Here is a 21014-nt window from a genome sequence, read left to right on the forward strand (position 1 = left end):
TTCTGTATGACATTTATTTGATTCACTCCATTTCCAATTACTACTCCTGTCCGCCGCGGGCCCGTGTCGTGTCTATGTTATTTCTGCCGGTTCGTCAGTTGCTTCGTAAATGCTATTAAATTTCTTCATGATAGTAAATATTATAGATAGACGAATAAATGGATAAACACGAAAGAATAACAATGACTGACAATTTTGTTAATGATGCATTATATTATATACATTATTTATGTATTTATTTATTCATATATTTATTTATTTACTTATTTATTCATTTATTTATATACAACAATACTTACAACATCATCATCATCAACAATAACAGCAGCAGCAGCAGTAGTAGCAGCAGCAACAACAACAACAACAATAATAATAATAATAATAATAAATAATGGTAATGATGATGATAAAAATGATAACACAACAACACCACCACCACCACCAACAACAACTACTACTATTACTACAATGATGAAAAAAGAAGAATCGTCGTCGTTGACCTCCTCCTCACTTTTTTCATGACATTTCGGTAGAAAGACAGCGAATTACCCACAGTGCTATTCGCCGGCCAGGAAAGGGAAGTCGTCTGCGCCGAGGTGCGGCGTGGTAACCATGCGCATTTCCCAAAAAATAAGGAAGATAATATGAGTAGATCTTTCATGAGTCACCCGTTGATGTATCTTATTATTTATTTTATTGATTAAGCGCACCATTATTAAGGCCTTTTAGTAAATACAGACATCGTCGACAGTCCGTTTGCTCTGATTGTGACAGTTTTCGTAGTTTCGCTTTCAACAAAGTGTGAAAACAGCAAGAGCGAAGCATCACGCACTTTCTGTACAACGTCATATTATTTTGTCAAACTTTCAGATTGTAACGTTTTAACTGCTGATCTGGAGGAATGGCTTTGGCATGTCAGCAAAACAGCTACTTGAAAGAGGTGAGAATTTGCTGGGTTGTCATCTGAGTTCTTTCAACTTGGTACTATTCTATACTTTCTTCCACTATTGAAAAGAAAATATTATTAAGACGCATGATCTGTGTCTCTACAATGTATGTGGGATAATTCATCATCAGTGAATAAGTGAAGAAATGTTTAGTAATTACTGCTTGGCCATCAGTTATTAACATGAATTTTTAATTAACAAACACTGAAACAGCATTAGAATGTAGATCTATAGATTTATGCAATATCAGTGTGTATTTATAGTAGTCATATGTAATCAAATTTGTGCAATATCATTGTACATTTGTGGTATGCAATGTAATTCATGACTGACTGTTGGTGTCTCATCTCCAACATTTGTTTTTGTGGGCTGCAACTCCATTCCCTCACACACACACACACACACACACACACACACACACATGTAGGAATGAGCATTTAAGTGCATGAATGCTTTCACCAGCCATGTAGGTAAACTTTAAACATTTCTTTTATGTTTAGGGTTGTGCATCCTGATTATGTTATTGTTTCCATAACCCACCAAATGCTGATATAGATTACATAAATGTGTAATTTGATCTTCTGCATGCCAGCCATACACCGAAAGAGGGTTTATGCCCCAGCAGGTGTGCACATTTCTTCATAATATGGGATATCAAAGTATCCCCACCCTTAACATATAAGGCACCAAGACTGGGATTCAAACCCTGGACCCTCAGATTGAAAGTCCCAACATTTTAACAACTTGGCTATTGCATTGGTCTTTTGTAAATATGCAGCAGAATGTTGGCCTTGTGGTAATGTGCCTGTCAAAGAAGCAAATGTCCCCAGGTTTGAATCTTATATGGACCAGGATTTTCACTCTCCTGTCCACATAAGTTTTGGTGGTTTAGGTGTTTAGTTTTTCACAGGAGACCATTAGCTGAGGTCTCATTTGCAGCATGCTCTTTAAACTCAAAATAGAACCTTCTGCGATGGAAGGCTTGTCAAATCGTGGCAATGTTATATAGAAAAATCCACTTCTGAAGTAAAACAAAACAAAACAAAACAAAACAACAGTAATTGCAGACAGAAAAATGAACAATTAAATATGAGTGGCACTGCACTAAGGTGATGCACTCTCAGAGTTGCTCCGGGAGAGTAGCCAGTATTTCACACAGAAAAAATCAGTTGTGATGAAAAATATTACAGTACAACTCAACATAGTACAACACAACACAGCACAACCCAAGCCAACACAGTACCAATACAATACCAACACAATACAATGAAATGCAGTCATGCAATGCAGTTCAGTTCGATGGATGATAGTCAGTCGTATCCAGCTATGACCATCAGAACAGCAGAGGAGGAAACTGCTGTACCAACTATCAGGGCTAGAATTTTATTATAATGGAGAGTGACTTGCCCAAGTTACACCCACACTCTCTTGGTTAAGAGGGTTTTAGGACAGTTGGCGTTGCGATGGTTCCCAAAGGCCAGCTAGCCACCAAGGCTGCAGCACTAATAGCCAGTGCAATCTTGCTGACAAGTTTTAGAGTCATAGACTAAGCTGTAAATGACTTCACAATACAATGTAGTGCAGTGCGTCATAACCTTGTGTGTTGGTTCAGTTCACAAGCAAGGTGGTGAGCTGCAAGGCGAGCCAGGTGACAGTGGTGCAGAATGGCAAGAAGAACAAAGTGCAGTGTCATGAGGTGGTCCTGGAGGATACTGTGCTCTTCCCAGAGGGTGGAGGGCAGGTGAAGTTCTCTCTCTCTCTCTCTCTCTCTCTCTCTGTGTGTGTGTGTGTGTGTGTGTTTTAGTGCTATTGAAGACAAGAATGATCCGGTTTTGGACTAATATGATATTATCTACAACAGAGAAATATTTTTGCAATTTATGTGCTATTTTGTTTGAGCAAAATAAAGAAAGGGATTTTTGAATAGCCAAGGTTAAATTCTGTAAGAAATATTTTAACAGAAACTGGATTTGATTCTGTCTGGGATTTTTGAACAAAAATAGTTTATGTTTCAGTATCAAGCAGGAATTGCAAAATAGTTATATTCGAATATGACAGAATGCCTTGGAAAATAGTAATACATGTCTGTTTTATAGAAACTTTAAGACTTCTTTTGGAAGAGAACATTATATTTCCAAACATGGTAAGTATATGTATCACCAAACATGGAGTATAATACAAACTCCTCCTTTTCCAATCTACCCGTTGTTATATGAGTGCATACATGTGAATTTGTGTACCTGTGTTCACGTGTTTCTTGTGTGTACACAGGCACACACACACACACACACACACACACACACACACACACACACACACACACATAATGTGGATAAATATTTAATGAAATTGAACACACACACACACACACACACACACACACACACACCATTTTATGAATTTGTGTGCAACATTCACTCACAAACAGTAACACTTGCACACACAATGCACTTTGCTTTGGCTAAGTCATTTTAATAAAATCATTGACATTATTCTTTATTTTTGTTTTTCAGCCTGATGACAGAGGAACGGTTAGTACCTATTTTCTCTCTTATTCTGTTTAAATAACCCATTAGAAATTTTCACACTGAAAAGAATGGAAAAAAAAAACCCACCTGAAAAGAAACACACACAGACACACACACAGACACGCACACACACACACACACACACACACACACACACAAACATACACACACAGACACACACACACAGACACACACACACAAACACACACACACACACACACACACACACACACACACAAGATAATAAAAATGCATTGCTCATGTAATTCTGATATGAAATGTAATAATGCATATACTTGTTTTAACAAAATTTAAAAAAAATCATCATATACATGAGCAACTCACCCATCCAAGTACTAATCGGCATTTGAACTTTATGTTATTATTCCAGGTGAACATCAAACAGCTGTGATGATTTTGACTTTACAGTTGGAACGGTGTTTACATTACAATATGACATATGTCTTGTGACTGCAACTGTTGCCTCTCGCTGCTGAAATGATGATGATAGTATCTACAATAACAATTAATAATAAAAACAATGGGTGCAACAGCTGAGTGGTAAAAGATCTCTCCAAACAGAAGACAGAATATTTTTTGTTCTGTGATTTGTTGTTGTCTCGTTCGTCATTTGTCAGATGGATTCCCCTCTCTCCTCAACGAAGGCAGCTGTACGTCGCAGGTCCTCCAGTCCTCTGTAGAGCTTCCGGGCCACTGGGATTGGGTCGGGCCAGGTTTTCTCTCGGAGCGCTTGGTGGAGCGGGAAGGACTGCAGCAGATGTTCTGTTGTCTGGCTGCCTGTTCTGCAGGGGCACTGCTCTGTGTCGCCGATACAGAGTTTCGTGTATGGGTGGTGTTTCAGGCGGTTGTGGCCTGTCCTGAGCCTGAAAATGGCTACCTGCTCTTGATGAGTCAGCAGGTAGTACGGGTCTGCTCTGTTGTGGCATGGATGCTGCTGCTTCCACTTGTTCTGCAGCTTGGCCTTAATGATGGTCCTGGATTCAGAGTAGCGTTCTTTGATTTTATCATGATCTTCTCTCCTGTAGGTCTCTGAGGTCTGAAGTCTGAAAATTTGAACCCTTATGGGACAATGTTGTCATTAATGCATGTAAACACACACACACACACACACACACACACACACACATATATATATGTATATATCAATATATATAGATATGTATATGTATATGTGTGTATGTTGTTTTTTCCATTTAAAGGAAATTTTTAAAAATGTTATTATTTTCTTTTCAGAATTTATTACGCTGTCTAGGCCTTACCTGCATGCTTGTTTGTGTGTATAGATGGTATGTCTGCTTCCTTCTAACTCCTGCCCCTTTTTTTCCTGTTTTTTTTTCTATTATCTTTCTAAAAATATTTATAAACAAAAAAAGTAAAGTAGACATGGTGCAGAATAGATCAGTCTGCACACACTGAAACTGAAACCAAAACTGAAACTCCTGACGTTTTTTCTAGGTGTTAAGTTTTCTTTTTCTTTCCTGCCTTCTCTCTCTCTCTCTCTCTCTCTCTCTCTCTCTTTTTCTATTATTTTATCACGAATGATTTATTAAGCTCTAGCATCAGTTGCATTCGTCATGTTTTCCAGATCGGCGATGCAGAGGTGATAAAAGTGGAAAGAAAGGGCGCGACTGCAGTGCACTATGCCATTGGAGAGTTGACCCCAGGGTCCGAGGTCACGATGAAAGTGGACTGGGACCGACGCTTTGATCACATGCAGCAGCACACAGGTAGGTAGGTAGGTAGGTAGGTAGGTTGTGAACAACCTGGCCAGGTATATGGAATGATACAGTAAGAGAGATAAAACATCGTTTTGGGGGATGGAGAAAAAAAAGAGAAAAAAATTTTCGGGGATTAAAAAAAAAGATAACAATGGACATGTGTGAGCACTGATCCGAGTTACATGGGTTAAAAAAAAACCCACATCAACAAAAAGCAAAAAAAAAAAAAAAAAAAACCCCCCAAAACCTGCCTGTGTTCAAGTCTTTCTTGTGTGAACACACACACACGCACAAGCACATGCACAAACTGACAGACTGGTTGATTGATTGATTGAGATATGGTCCTTTCAACATCCATTCAGCCATTGCTGGAATGTGAAAAGGGTTAAAATCAAGTCTGCATTTCATGGAGCATTTACAGAGTTGCTTCCGCTGAAAAATGAGTAGCCAGACAGTCTATTCCCAACAAAACAAAATCCAGTAAACAAAGAGTTGACACAGGAAGAAGCTTCCTAGCTTTTGATGAATAGACAGGACAACATCAGCAGAAACATTAAACTGAAATGTTAAATCTCATGGTATTGCATGTTCTGGTTTTGGGCAAAATAAGAATAACTGTGTAAGAGCACTAATGCACAATAGGGTACATGTTTGTGGTAGTGCTGAAAACCTTTTTTTCCGATTGGATTGTTTGGTTTGGTGATTATGAAGTTCAAGAATCAGACTGAAATAGAGAGCCCTGTAGGTTTATATACTCTGTTATTGCAACACAGTATATCTTGAAAGGAACAAACATGATGAAACATACTAAATCCTATTTGTGTGTGTAAATTACCACAATTTCTCTTTATAGTGAAGGGAGATAATACAAGAATCTGTTACATATTCTTTCTGAATTTAAAAAAAAGGAAAGAAAATCTTTATATCCATCTGTATTTATCTATCAGTCTATCTATATCAAAATCTAAATTTTATCTCTGTATATAACAAAAAAGATTCTACTTTCAGTTGTATTCCATATGCTGAGGAAAAAAAGCTTTGTCAGTACTGTGTAAACTAAAGCTACTGTACCTTCTGTGAGGGAATTCATGCATAAAATTATGCCGGCTTGTGCACTGTAAGTTCCACTTTCAGATGGAAAGAAAACAAACGGATTCTGTGATTTGTTGAGAATTTTTTTAAATAATTACATGTTTATATCAATTTGTGAATATTTCCACGAATAAACTCACAAACACTCATCACTGAAACAAATAGAAAAGGAGCAAGAAGTCTAGGTCTCTTCTTCTTCAGAATTATTTTCTGAATCATTTTGCAAGTTTTCCTCATCACTGTATGCATCATTCATGATTTCCATAAATGTTTGAAATAATTGTGAGCCAAGACATTGTGGTGTTGCCATTTTGAAGAATATATGTTTCAGTTCCCTGGGAGCAAAAATGATTTCATGAGAGCTGTATGACTTAGTGAGTTGTAAAAGGGAAAAAAAACACCACTTTTATCAAACTCTCCTGAGCTGAGCTTATCGTATCAACATCAGTCAGTAGTGCTCTGCCTTATAAAGTAGGCACAAACTTTCAGTGAAAACCTCTGTTAAATTAACAAAGGTAAGCATCACAGAAGCCTCCAAATGCTCTTTGTATTTAATGGATTAGGCGGTCAAGGGGTTCAGTTTATACTTACAGTGCATCGTCATGAAGAATATGCAGAAAAAAATAGTGTTATTGTTTCTTCACATGCGTTTTTGGCTTCGGCAGAAATACTTTTGTGGAGTGTGAATTCAGGTACTTCATAAAAGTAGGCACAGGATATTTGCATAAAGTAAATCATGTGTGGTGTGTGTGTGTGTGTGTGTGTGTGTGTGTGTGCAGCTCAACATCTGATCACAGCAGTGGCAGACACTCTGTATGGCTACAAAACCACTTCTTGGTGAGTAGTATGCTATGGTAAGATAATGACAAACTATTGATTCTTCTCTTTGACTCTGTCGCTCTGTCTTTGATTTGTTGCTTTCTTTTTAAGAATTTGAAGAGAATCTCAAATATTATTACAATGAGAATCTGTTGCATGTATTTAAAGCTGTGAGAGAATATTACATAAAAGTCTCACATTGTTCCTGTGTGAAATAGAACTTTTAATTCTTGTCTATGACATTGTAGCATGTTTTATTTTTTTAACATGAATTTTTACCTACAGTTGAATTATTCAGTCCGTCAAATGATTAATTTATTTGTCAATTTTCCAACTTGTCTTTGTGTATGTACATGTACATATGTATGTATACATGCATGCATGAATATGTCTGTAAACAGATTCATTGATTTGAATTTGTAGAGCACTTGTTTTGTGTATGTAAGTATCTATTTTTGACTATTGAGTGAGGAAGGTGACAGAATGGTGAAGACGCTTACCAGAGGGTAGGGGTTCAAATCTCACCCATGCCCTTTATCCCAACTTTGACTGGAAAATCAAACTGAGCATCAAGTCATTTGGATTAGACGATAAACTGAGGTCTTATGTGCAGCATGCACTTAGTGCAGTGAAAAAGAACCCATGGCAACAAAAGTGTTGTCCTCTGGCAAAATTCTGCAGAAGAATTTGTGATGGGTATATAAATGTATATATGCATGCACTCAAAGCCTGACTAGTATGTTGGGCTATGCTGCTATTAGGCATTGGCCTCTGGCAAAATTCTGTAGAAGAAATCTACTGTGATGGGTATATAAATATATATATGCATGCACTCAAGGCCTGACTAGTATGTTGGGCTATGCTGCTATTAGGGCATCGGCCTCTGGCAAAATTCTGTAGAAGAAATCCACTGTGATGGGTACATAGATGAATATGCATGAACTCAAGACCTGACTGGCACATTGGGTTATGCTGCTATCAGGCATCTGTCTAGCAGATGTGGTGAAGCATTATGCAAATTTGTTGGAACACAGTGATGCCTCCTTGAGAAACTGAAACTGAAACTTTAGAGTGTACACTCTTCTGTCTTGGTCTGTTGATTTGGTTGTTTATTGTTTATTCTGTTTAATTTAATCCCTTATGTTATTGACTTATTATTTCCTCCATTATTTCCTCCCTGTGTTCCTTCCCTCCTGTCTTTTTTGCACCAAAATAACTTATTTCATTTCTCTGTGTGTGTGTGTGTGCGTGTGTTTAGATTGTACACAGTTTTGTTAGGGTTATTTTTATTTCTTGTTTTTAACTTCTTTTTATTTATGTGATACAGTATTTGATTCATTTCATGGCATGATCTCTTTTGACTGTCCTCTTTTACTTATGCTTCAAATTATGTGTGTATGTTTGTGGTGGTGTTTGAGTGGATGCTTTCAGTGCTGTTGTAAAGCGCATAGAGCTTCCAGAATATGCTTCATAGGAAGATGTCTTAATAAGAAAGAAAAAAAAAAATCCTTTCTCCTTTTCTCTCCGTGCAGGAGTCTAGGGGAGGGAATTGTGACTATAGAGCTGGACACGCCTGCTGTCTCACAGGAGCAGCTGGAGAAGATTGAGGTGGAGGTCAATGAGAAAATACGCCAGCAGGTGCCGGTGACCCCTCGGCTGTACGCTGATAAACACGACCCGAAACTGCAAGAGGTGGGGGATTGCGGGGGAGGAGGTATGGGTGGGGAGGGGTGGCGGGGGAGGTGGAGGGGTGGGGTGGGGTGGGGGACGGGTTAAAAGAGGACAAGACAAGACAAGACAAAACAAGACAGATTCTTAACTCTTTCACCACCAAGTTTCTGTTGTGAAAAAAAAACCCACTCCCCAGCACCAACTGTTTTAGACTGGATGCTCTATGTCGCAGTCACACAGTTTGTTTGTTCGTGTTGGAACATTGTACTGGACTTATTCACTGCAAACTCAATCAGGGGGCGAAGGTTAGTTGTTTGTTGTATTGCATGTGAAACTGACTGCAGCTGTCAAGGATTGTTACAATGTGATAAATGGTCCTTTTAAGATGACCTCTTGTTGTCGACTAAAGTTGTCTATGTGACGAAATGTTTGGTTGACGAAAGTCGCTAGTGGCAGCGAAAGAGTTAACTAACATCCTGAGGACTGGTTTATCCATGAACACTCAGTTGCTTCCCTTGGACCAAGTACTTATATTTCCATGCTGCAGTGGACATGTTCAATTTAGCGTTCAGATCAGTTGTATTCTCACTGTGCGTCGTCATGAGAAATGGTGGGCTTACAGGGGTGTTTGGGTTGGAGGGAATAGCATTAAACATGCAAAACATTTTGTGTCTTTCTGTGGTTTCAGTGAGTGTTAAAAAAAAGGATAAGGGGTGCATTTAACATGCAGAACATTCTCTCTCTCTCTAGTTTAAGTGCGTGATTAAAAATAAATATACGGGGCACATTCAAACATTCAGCATCCAGAACATCCTTTCTCTCTCTTTGGCTTAAGTGTATGGACAGAAAAAAAAGAAAAAAAGAGTTAACAAGAATATTTAACATCCAAAAACATTGTATGGACAGAAAAAAAAAGAAAAAAAGAGTTAACAAGAATATTTAACATCCAAAAACATTGTTTCTCCATCACGTTTTGTTGCAATGACCCCGAGTTTGTATAAAGCACTTAGAGCTTGGTTAGGCGCTGTATATTAGTACCCATATCAAATCAAATCAAATCAAATCTTCTTCTTCTGCGTTCATGGTCTGCAACTCCTACGTTCGCTTGTATATACGCGAGTGGGCTTTTACGTGTATGACCGTTTTTAACCTGCCATGTAGGCAGCCATACTCTGCTTTCGGGGGTGTGCATGCTGGGTATGTTCTTGTTTCCATAACCCACCGAACGCTGACATGGATCACAGGATCTTTAACATGCGTATTTGATCTTCTGCTTGCGTATGCACACGAAGGGGGTTCAGGCATTGGCAGGTCTGCACATATGTTGACCTGGGAGATCATAAAAATCTTCACCCTTTACCCATCAGGTGCCATCGCTGTGATTCAAACCCGGGACCCTCAGATTGAAAGTCTAACGCTTTAACCATTCAGCTATTGTGCCCATCAAAATCAAATCAAATCAAATCTCCGTGTGGTTGCAGTACCGTGCCCGGGGGTTACCCGACGACCATGAGGGCCCTGTGCGGGTGCTGGACATTGAAGGGATTGATGCCACCCTGTGCTGCGGTACCCACGTCTCCAACCTGGCTCATCTTCAGGTAACTTAATACCTTACAGCTTGTTTTCCTTTTGTGATTGTTTGTTGTCGTGTCGTCTTGTGTGACTTTTCATTTTCGTCTGTTTTTATTTACAGCTTGTTTTCACTTTGGGTCACTTTTCTTGTCTTGTGTAACTTTTTTTTTTTGTTTGTTTTTTATTTACATTCCTGTTTTGTTTCCTTGTTTTTTTTCTATTTATTTATTTTTTGTTAAGTACTTTCACACACACAGACAAATACATTCACATTCATATTCACACACACGCTGCAAACACACACACACACACACACACACACCACACATACACACACATTGCATACTTTACGAAGAACATTCAAAGCTATCAACATCAATCCAGGTACCATAGCTAAACTATATGATACTTTGATAACGCCAATATCGATTTATGGGGCGGAGGTATGGTTACCTTACCAAGTCAAACCGGATGATTCTTTCGATTTAGCACATCTTTTTGACGACTGCTTATCGAATAAGTTTCCACATGAAAAATTACACATTAAATTCTGTAAGCAATTACTTGGAGTACACAAAAAAGCTATGGTGCTTCCTGTGTTAGGTGAACTGGGCAGATTCCCAATAAGTTTAAAGATAATGTGCCAAATTATTACATATTGGATTCACATTATTCAATTACCAGAAACTTCCCTCATCAACAAAATATATAAGTCCATGTACCAACAAGAAAATACAACTTCCCCATGGTTGATTTTTGTTAAAAAGATACTCGAAATTATAGGCCTTGATCACATTTGGAAAAATCAATTCACATTCAACGTACATAGACTGAAATACGTTGTGTATAAAAAATTAGAAAATGAATATATCAAATACTGGAAAGAGAAAAGAGAAAAAACATTAAAGCTAAAATTTTACAATACGATTGTAGCAGAATACAAAACTGAAACCTACCTTTTAAATATATCAGATACAAAACACAGACAAGCTTTAACGAAACTCAGAATAAGGGCGCATGACCTAAAGATTGAGAAAGGTAGATATTTAAATATTCCACAAGAAGACAGATTGTGCAACAAGTGTAACATCCTGGAAGACGAAATCCATCTTCTTGATCATTGTATTAAATATAAAACCTTAAGGCAACAATTTTTAAAGGATATTCAAAATTCGAATAACACAGGACATATTCCCAGTCAGGTGATGCTAACAGATGATGAATATATACAAACAAGATTAGGAAAATTTGTGTATGAATGCTGCTGCAATTTACCACATTAACTGATTGATAAATTGTGTGTTTTTCATTCGTTCATTCATTTACCATTGCAATTGTGTCTTATAAACCTTCCGGTTTCATGACAATAAAATCTATTCTATTCTATTCTATTCACACACGTACATGCACACGCACACACACACACACGCACACACATTCACACACACACACACACACACACACACACACACACACACATACACACACACACACACACACACACACACACACACACACACACACACTGCTGGACATTGAAGGGATCGATGCCACCCTGTGCTGTGGTACCCTGGTCTCTGACCTGGCTCACCTCCAGGTAACCTCACACCTTACAGCTTTTTCCTTTTGTGATTGATTGTTGTTGTGTCGTCTTGTGTGACTTTTCATTTTTATCTGTTTTTATTTACAGTTTGTTTTCATTTTGGATTGCTCGTTGTCTTGTGTCACTTTTTATTTTTTTCATCTGTTTTTTATTGATGTGCTTGTTTTGTTTCCTTGTTTTTTTTTAAATTTTATTTATTTTTTGTTCACACACACACAAACACACATTCACTCTCTCTCTCTCTCTCTCTCTCTCTCTCTCTCTCTCTCACACACACACAAACACACATTCGCACTCACACACACTGAGCTTAAGTCTACGTGTGTGTCAGACATCTGCTTACTTAAAAAAAATTTTTTTTTTGTCAAGAAGATCTGGTGTAGTGTGTATGAATTGTGCTTCATTGAAACTAGCTTAATGTATAGGTGGAAAAGGTGTAGATGCAAATCAGTTGATTACATTTGGGTTTTGCATCCACCTTGCTTGTTCTGGTAATCAAGAAAAAAAGAGGAGGAGATCTGTTTATCATTACACTGACATCACATGAATGACACATTTATGCAGTCTTTTATAATGGGTGGAAAATGATTAATTTTACATTGCATTGGCTTAAGGTCTCCATTTACAAAGTACACAACTTCAAGTCAGTGATGCTTGTGCTTCCAGTTCAGTTAACACACAGGCAAATTTCCTTTAATTTACCTTTGTGTTAGCTGAACCTGTAGTATAAACAGCACAGGCTCAAAGTAGAGCACCTTGTAGATTGAGACAGTTAGTTCTCTTTACTGTTGTTTAGAAGGCATCATAGCCAAAGACAAATATACACATACAAAATACCTGACAGGCTCTGTCATGACGCCTTCTTTACACTGGGTGCCAAGGATTTAAACTGACAATGTTCAGATGTGATCCTGCCACTTCCAAACGCTGACATGGATCACAGGATCTTTAACATGCGTATTTGATCTTCTGCTTGCGTATGCACATGAAGGGGGTTCAGGCATTGGCAGGTCTGCACATATGTTGACCTGGGAGATCATAAAAATCACCACCCTTTACCCACCAGGCGCCGTCACCATGATTCGAACCCGGGACCCTCAGATTGACAGTCCAACGCTTTAACCACTCGGCTGTTGCGCCCGTCGTCCTGCCACTTGACCAGCTGATCCAGGCAGGAAATGTGGATGAGACGGATGGTGAAATGTGCTGATCCAAAGCAGTTCCATAATGTCTGTCATGTGTTAACCCTTTTACTTCTATGGGAAATCTGTCTTCAGTGTCAGTTAACGGTTTGACTGCTGGAGGAGCTTAAAGAAGATCAAAGGTTGGACTCGATTCTAAACTGGTCTTTTTCATGATATTTTGATTGAGCGTCTTAATATGCGTTCTGACTAGTTTCCGTTTTTTGATGAGTTTTTCAGCACTGAAATAATCAGTTGCAGTTTGCCTGGTTCGCTATATAAGCGCCATGATTTGATTTGACTTGTCTTGAAGTGTGTCAGAGAGTTTGTGCCATGTACTGTTAGTATCACTAATGCAGTGTTTGTCACCACCATAAAGTTTTAATCAACCAGTTGCTTGCATACATCCACATCATTAGATCACTGATTCAACAATTTTTCATTTATTTATTTATTTATGTATCTTTTTTTACAGAGTTCCAGTAAAACTGTATTCACAGAGTTCTAGTAAAACTGTATTCACATAGCAGTGCTCAGGGTTGTCCTGAGTTAGGAAGAAAAACACAAACGGGAGACGGACATACTGGTAATGCAACATCCTTGTGTTGTGTCAGGGTCAGGTATTATCCATTTAAATTACCGTCGTTGTTGGCCCTGCAGAGAAAACAGATGTGTGAAGTTTGAAAAAAATGACTGCAAAATGATTTTGTAAATTGTAGAAAGAGAGAGAGAAGGGTGGGTGCAGGATTTGTGTGTGTGTGTGTGTGTGTGTGTGTGTGTGTCTAGTGGGGAGGAGTGGTAGTGAGAGCTTGTTTTCATTTGTATCAAAAACTTATTGTTGATATTATGAATGTGGCATGGTGACATACACTTTTTAAAAGAATTTCAATTATCTTGAATGGTTTGGGAGGTATGACTGAGCTAAGATCACAAGTGTGATTTTTGCCATTTTTCTGTACATTTTCGCAACATGCACTATAAGGAAATATGTTGGCAGTAAAAAAAACCCAAAGACCTAAGCTTTTAATTGTTTGAAAATGAAATGCTGCTGCTGGGCTGAAGCCTTCTAGACTGGGAAGGCTGCATATACTGCAAAGCTGACAGGGGTAGGTCAGAAGACATTGATGATATGATAATGAAAATAAGAATAAGAATAGTAACAATAACAATAATGATAATAACGATACAACAACAACTACTACTACAACAACTACTAATACTATTAACAATGATGATGATAATAATAGTAATGATAATGATTATAAATAAGGATAAATTAATGAATAATTAATGATAATAATCATAGTAATAAGAATGATAATAGCAATAATGATAATAAGAATGATAATGATGATGATAATACTAATAATATAGTACTTGTATAGCGCAAACTCATGTAATAGGCTCTGAGTGACTCGCATGAAGCAATGCTTATACAATAGTGCATAATGATACACAGCAGATGAGAAAAAAATAACAACGGCACATATATGTGTATCCTTGTTTTGCCAAAACAATACCACAAATTGCAGAAATAAACAGTCACCACCACCCCCACCAACATACACATACACTCACATGAAAGGCACAAGGTATGCCCTACACACACACTTGCATGCGTGCACACACACAAGGCACAAGATATGCCCTACATACACAAAACATTCATGTGCAGTAAGTAGGTTGATGATTATTTAAGAAAATTTAATTTCACGGTAAAGGAGATGTTGCCATCGCTTCAGGCTTTGCAACATGTTTGTCAAGATCTGCACAGACCAGTCTGCTAGGCAAGGGTGACCTTAACTCAGTGAAACGGGGGTCAGTTCAGTTTTTCTTTTACGTTCTTCACTGTCCACTTTAGAATATTCATATGCAGTAAACATGTCAATAATGTAGCTAGTGTCACTGTATTTGTTCTGTCCAGAATGTGTATTTCTTTGCTTTTAATTGCGAACAGTTGGCGTCTTCTTACCAGACATAGCCTATGTTTCATCAGCTTGAATGGAGTATCCGGAATGAGCATTGATGAAATAAATCCTTAATGATTTGGAAATATGGCTAAATTTGGGAGACGTGCAACCCATTGCTGGTATGACTGTAAAGATTTTTTTTCCTACTATGTTTAAGCCAAATTTGGTATTGGCAGACAAAGTATTTCTAGAGAAAATGGCAATGTAAAAGTTTACCATGGACACACACACACACACACACACACACACAGAAATCGAACACTGTGGCTATAACACAAACTCACTTTGTTTACACAAATGAGTCAAAGAGTCCGAGAGAGAGACAAGAGACACAGATGTTTTATAAAAAAAAAAAAAAAAAAAAAAGGGGTGTGGGGAGTGGGTGGGTAGGGAGGGGAATGTATCGGTGAGCTACTTACAGTGATTCACAGAGGAAAGGGTGCTTTTGCACACAGTCGACATCGAACCAGCCACCAGTGGAGGCCTCAATCAACACACAGTCCTCATTGTTGTAATAGTTGTTGGGTTCGTTTGGCTTCCAGTTGTAGAACTCAGGTTTTGTGTGGCTGCTGGTCCACTCGTATTCCCCTTCAATCACAAAGTCCTCCAGTCCGATCCATAGGCTGGCATCTGAGAGAGAGAGAGAGAGAGAGAGAGGAATGGAAGTTAATTTATGATTTAAAAAAAATCTTTTTTATAAGTTTTTTTAAAACATATCTTTTTTAGGAGTTGGTGTGTTGTTTTGGTATGGAAGGAGAGAGAGAGAGAGAGAGAGAGAGAGAATGAATAAATAAATGAACGAACGGAAATGTTTTAATGAACATTGCTGAGAGAGAGAGAGAGAGAATTCTGCATGTGTTTGAATGCTTGTGTATTTTGTTGTACAGTTTGCATGCATATATGAGTGTGTAATATGTTGGTGGATGTGCATGCATGTAAGTATGTATAGTTGTGTGCTTATTTGCATGTATATAGATGTAGGTGGGGGTTGGATGTGTGTATGTGTGTCTGTGTGTGTGTGTGCACGTGTGTGTGTGCACGCGTGTGTGTGTGTTTGTGCTCACATGTGTGTTTGTGTGTGCACGTTTTGTGTGTTTGTATGTTTGAAAGAGAGGGTTAAGAGATGAATCACTTGAAGTGAACATGTGTGTATCTGTTTATAGATGTAGAACTGTAGTGTTTACAGTACATGAATCATTTTTTTAAGAAAACTCATTGCACTCATTCAGTCAAGTTTGTGTTATTTTAGCATACGTATGCTAGTCATACATACATGCTCACTGTTTCTCATTCTCACTCACTCTTACATACACACACACACAAAAAAAAACCCAACCCAAAACAGCTGTCAAAATATCAGAAGTCAGTGTGTTTGACAACATCAGTGCTTTCTTCCTTTTTGACAATGACAAGAATAGTAAATCCAAGGTAAAATGAGAAAAGATTGACCCACCTCGATGTTGTTTTGCTAAAGAAGCAACAAAGGCGTTTTCTTCAGGACTGTTGATCTCAACCAGGTGTCCTTGAACAATATCACATGCTATCTGAAGGACAAATGGTTACCAGTCTTGTTAAGGCACAAACTTTGTGAACATTTTTGCATCTTTGAACATAGACTTCAGTTCTTCAGGTAATCATTATAGTCTTTTCAACTGCAGCCTATTCCATCTGACTTTTTGTTTCCATTTTACTTACATTCTGTTGTTTTTCAGTTTAGTTATCCGTTGATTTGCTTAATTAATTTCATTTTAATTTAAACGTTTCTTTTGTGTTTTTTTTCCTTCTCTCTCCTGTATGTGGTAGACTGTTAAGGCCTGACCTGTGTATTGGCTCTTTGTGTCAGTAAGTCATCTGCTCCCCTCACTTTTATCTTAAAAAACAAAACAAAACAAAAAACAGAAGAAAAGAAAAAAGCAGATGTGGTGTAGCGTTAATGGATTAGGCTGCACGCAATTATAGATACCTCCTTGAAAGTAATCTGAAACTATCCAGCATCTGTGATGCTTGTTGTGACTGTAAGCTGATGAATAGTTATAATCACTCGGCTTATATCACAGATTGACAAAAGTTTACATTTGGGCTAACAGCAAAGTGAGAGCTGTATTATCAGTGGTTTCTCCAGTCAATGGGAAATCATTTACAGCTTAGTCTTTTGTGAAGGACTATGACTCTCAAACTAGGAGGCAAAATTGCACTGGTTCTTAGTGCTGCAGCCTTGTGGGCTAGTTGGCCTTTGGGAACCATCCCAACGCCGATTGTCCTAAAACCCTCTTGGCCAAGAGAGTGGGGATGTAACTTGGGCAAGACACTCTCCACTATAATAAAATTCTAGCCCAAATAGTTGGAACAGCAGTTGCCTCCTCTGCTGTTCTGATGGTCATAGTCGGACACGACTGACTATATATAGTTATAATGTCAATCTGTGTTACCGTCCATGGCAGTCTTTTGTGTGTGTGTGTGTGTGTGTGTGTGTCTGTGTGGTGTGTGTGTGTGTGTGTGTGTGTTGCACAATGGCAGCCATCTAGTCCGCTCTACCCAGGTAGGAAGTCTGGTGCACAAAATGACCCTGTGTTTGTAAAGCGCTTAGAGCTTGGTCTGTAACGGAGGATAGATGCTATGTATAAGTATCCATATCATTCCGTCATCATGACCTTGGCTTCAAAAAAGGTGTAGGGCTCATGGAAGTGGAGGTAGCACGACGTCTGGTTTCCCCTCCATGGGGTGGGACAGTCACTCACTGCACAGAAAATGAGTGCAGGGATCTGTAGACAGTCATTTAAACAAGAAGAAGAAATGTGGGGAAAAAAAAAGAAAGATGAATGTGTTTTGTGAAGGAAAGGAATTTGTTTGTGATCTGTTGTGGACCACTGCAAGCAACATTGCCTGTTACGTGTACACATAATATACGTGTTTACGTGCATGCATGCAGGCAACAAATACATGTTGATGAATGTGCACGCACGGTCACCCCCCACCCCTCCCACCCCCTCCACACACACACACACACGCTCTCTCCCTCTCTCATTCTCATTTCCCTCTCTCCCATGCCCTTTTTTGATGTCTAATCTTTCATCTTCTGTCTCTGTATGTCTGCCAATCTCTGTCACACACACACACACACACACACACACACACACACACACACACACACACACACACACACTCTCTCTCTCTCTCTCTTTCTTTCTCTTTCTCATACACACTGTCACACAGACACAGACACATACACACACAAAGACACACACACACATACAAGCATGCATACGAACACACACACACACACACACACACACACACACACACACATTCACAGCCTCATTAGCCTTTCCCACCATTTCCACTCACCGCCACATTCCAACAAAGCAAAGAGAACAGCACAGAACACAGCGATCCTCATGGTGCCGGGCAATCCTATGTATTCACTGGTGAACTGGCCAGTTCCATGGGAGTGCTGTGGTAATTATACTTACGCAGCAGATCAGGACAGGGCACTGTGCTTTATCTTCTTGTCTCAGACATGGTGGGGTTTAAGGTCACCATGAGACTGAGTTTATGCAACAGCCTTCAGTGTTGTTTAGGGGAAAGATTTGCCTGTGTTTTAGTCCTTTTTTTTTCTTTCTATTTCTGTTTTATTTTTTATGTTTATCTATTCATCTTATTTGCTTTCATTTTATTCTATTTTCCCTGAAGGTCTGCTTGAGTGCTTTGACTTAAACTGCTGGGCAGGCATCTGCTTTGCAGATGTGGTGTAGTGTATATGGATTTGCCCGAACACAGTGATGCCTCCTTGAGCAAGTGAACTTAGTTCTTAAACTTTTGAAGAGTATTGATTTGTTGGTGGACGTTTTGACACATTGTTTTGTTTCTGGTTATTTTTTCCCCCCATAAAACTAATTGTTTTTATTTGACTCATCAAGTCATGTGCCTGAACATTGCTCTGGCATCAAAATTTGTCTCTTTAAAAAAACAGTTTTCCTGTTTCTACAGAGGCATTTTAGCTGCTAAGGAAGGAACAAACTTCTATGGTATTTTTGGATGTTTCCAGTAAAACCGTGTGTTTTCTGTGGATTTTTTTTTTCTTTTGTGTGTGTGTGTGTGTGTGTGTGTGTGTGTGTGTGAGTATGGCATGGAAGCCTGCTAAGTCTGAAAACTCTCAGGGGCTGAATGGGTTAAAGTCTGTGCTGCCTTTTCTTTCCTGTTTAACTCTCTTTGTACGACCGACAGAACACGCAACAAAAACAGCAATTCACAGCAGCTGACGCCATTAACATGTTATAAGTGGAAGGTTCTCACATTGTAGAAGTGGATGAAGACAAAGAATACCATATTTGTAATGATGAAGGCTACAGGCTGGGCCATTCAGACACCCCCAGGACATCAGATGGAGTTTCTGTGGGGGGAAAGAAAGGGAAGAAAAACGGCCGTATCTAGTGAGTTAAAAGAAATGGTCAGTGACAAAAGTTTATCAGACAGTGTAGCGAAATATTGACTAGTGTTGAAATGTGAATTATGAATAATGTATGTGTGTTTGTATGGGGACAGTGGTGTAAGAGGAGATGCATACATAAGAAAGTACTCTGAGAATGCTATGTTATGAAACACTGACAGCTCTGCAAACATGAATAGATACTGTTTTTTACTGTTGTGGTGTTGTTGTTTCCATTGGCATTTAGCTGGTGGATACCTTGACCCTCAATGAAGTTTTAATTGACACAGTAGAAAGTTTGGACACATCCAGTGTTATGTTGGTTGCTTCTATTCTTCCAGAATCCATTTGTCAATCAGTTATACAAAAGTGTTGTTTTTACCACAGCGAATACTTGTGCAGTTGACTGATTTTTTGTTCTTGAAAACTCTGACATGTGTTTCCTTTGCACACAGGCGATAAAAATCATGGGCAGTGAGAAAGGGAAGAAGAACAAGACGAACCTGATGTTTGTCGCTGGTGGAAGGTTGCTGAGCTATTTAGGTCGATCCTACCAGGTGGAGAGAGAGCTGACAGGGATTCTCAAGTAAGTGGTAGAGATTTGTTCACTGACATCGGAAGTGATGTGTTTGTTGTTGATGGTTTAAAATGGTAGGGGAGCAAAAGGAAAAATTATGTCGATCACACGGACAGTGTCTTCATCCGTCTTTTTCTCTGGCACATGTCAGCAGAGATGTTCATATGGTCAAACACACAAATGTGCACTGATGTCATGTGTAGCACTTAATTTGTCATGAATGGTTTGAGCGTACACACAACAGCACAGTTGTGTACATTATGTGGTCAAGCACACAAGCATGCATTGATGTCATGTGTAGCACTTAATTTGTCATAAATGGCTTGAGTTTACACACAACAGCACAGTTGTTTACATGGTTAAAGCACACAAGCATGCATTGATGTCATGTGTAGCACTTAATTTGTCATAAATGGCTTGAGTTTACACACAACAGCACAGTTGTTTACATGGTTAAAGCACACAAGCATGCATTGATGTCATGTGTAGCACTTAATTTGTCATGAATGGCTTGAGTTTACACACAACAGCACAGTTGTGTACATTATGTGGTCAAGCACACAAGCATGCATTGATGTCATGTGTAGCACTTAATTTGTCATAAATGGCTTGAGTTTACACACAACAGCACAGTTGTTTACATGGTTAAAGCACACAAGCATGCATTGATGTCATGTGTGCACTTAATTTGTCATAAATGGCTTGAGTTTACACACAACAGCACAGTTGTTTACATGGTTAAAACACACAAGCATGCATTGATGTCATGTGTAGCACTTAATTTGTCATGAATGGCTTGAGTTTACACACAACAGCACAGTTGTGTACATTATGTGGTCAAACACATAAATATGCACTGATGTCATGTTTAGCACTTAATTTGTCATAA

At 38.7% G+C, this 21014-nt stretch overlaps 2 protein-coding genes across 2 annotated transcripts in view; one reads left to right on the forward strand and one right to left on the reverse strand.

Moving 5' to 3' along the window:
* The first annotated feature begins 600 nt into the window (after positions 1-600).
* The window catches only part of LOC143290430 (alanyl-tRNA editing protein Aarsd1-B-like), a 33645-nt gene continuing 13231 nt past the window's right edge, over positions 601-21014 (forward strand). Inside the window, exons 1-8 of the mRNA XM_076599857.1 lie at positions 601-940; positions 2560-2688; positions 3461-3478; positions 5082-5223; positions 7086-7143; positions 8658-8817; positions 10278-10394; positions 20004-20134. Of these exons, the coding sequence (XP_076455972.1) occupies positions 902-940; positions 2560-2688; positions 3461-3478; positions 5082-5223; positions 7086-7143; positions 8658-8817; positions 10278-10394; positions 20004-20134 (794 nt within the window). The 5' untranslated portion in view covers positions 601-901. The remainder of the gene's footprint in view (positions 941-2559; positions 2689-3460; positions 3479-5081; positions 5224-7085; positions 7144-8657; positions 8818-10277; positions 10395-20003; positions 20135-21014) is intronic.
* LOC143290176 (low affinity immunoglobulin epsilon Fc receptor-like) lies at positions 13636-18598 on the reverse strand. The gene is made up of 5 exons (XM_076599486.1): positions 18468-18598; positions 17774-17859; positions 16576-16666; positions 15542-15752; positions 13636-13806 (listed from the first exon to the last, which is right to left on the reverse strand). The coding sequence occupies exons 1-5, from the start codon at positions 18517-18519 to the stop codon at positions 13776-13778; spliced, it is 471 nt and encodes a 156-aa protein (XP_076455601.1). The 5' UTR covers positions 18520-18598; the 3' UTR covers positions 13636-13775.

Source organism: Babylonia areolata, chromosome 15 (assembly GCF_041734735.1).
Source record: "Babylonia areolata isolate BAREFJ2019XMU chromosome 15, ASM4173473v1, whole genome shotgun sequence".
Taxonomy (NCBI): Eukaryota; Metazoa; Mollusca; class Gastropoda; order Neogastropoda; family Buccinidae; genus Babylonia; species Babylonia areolata.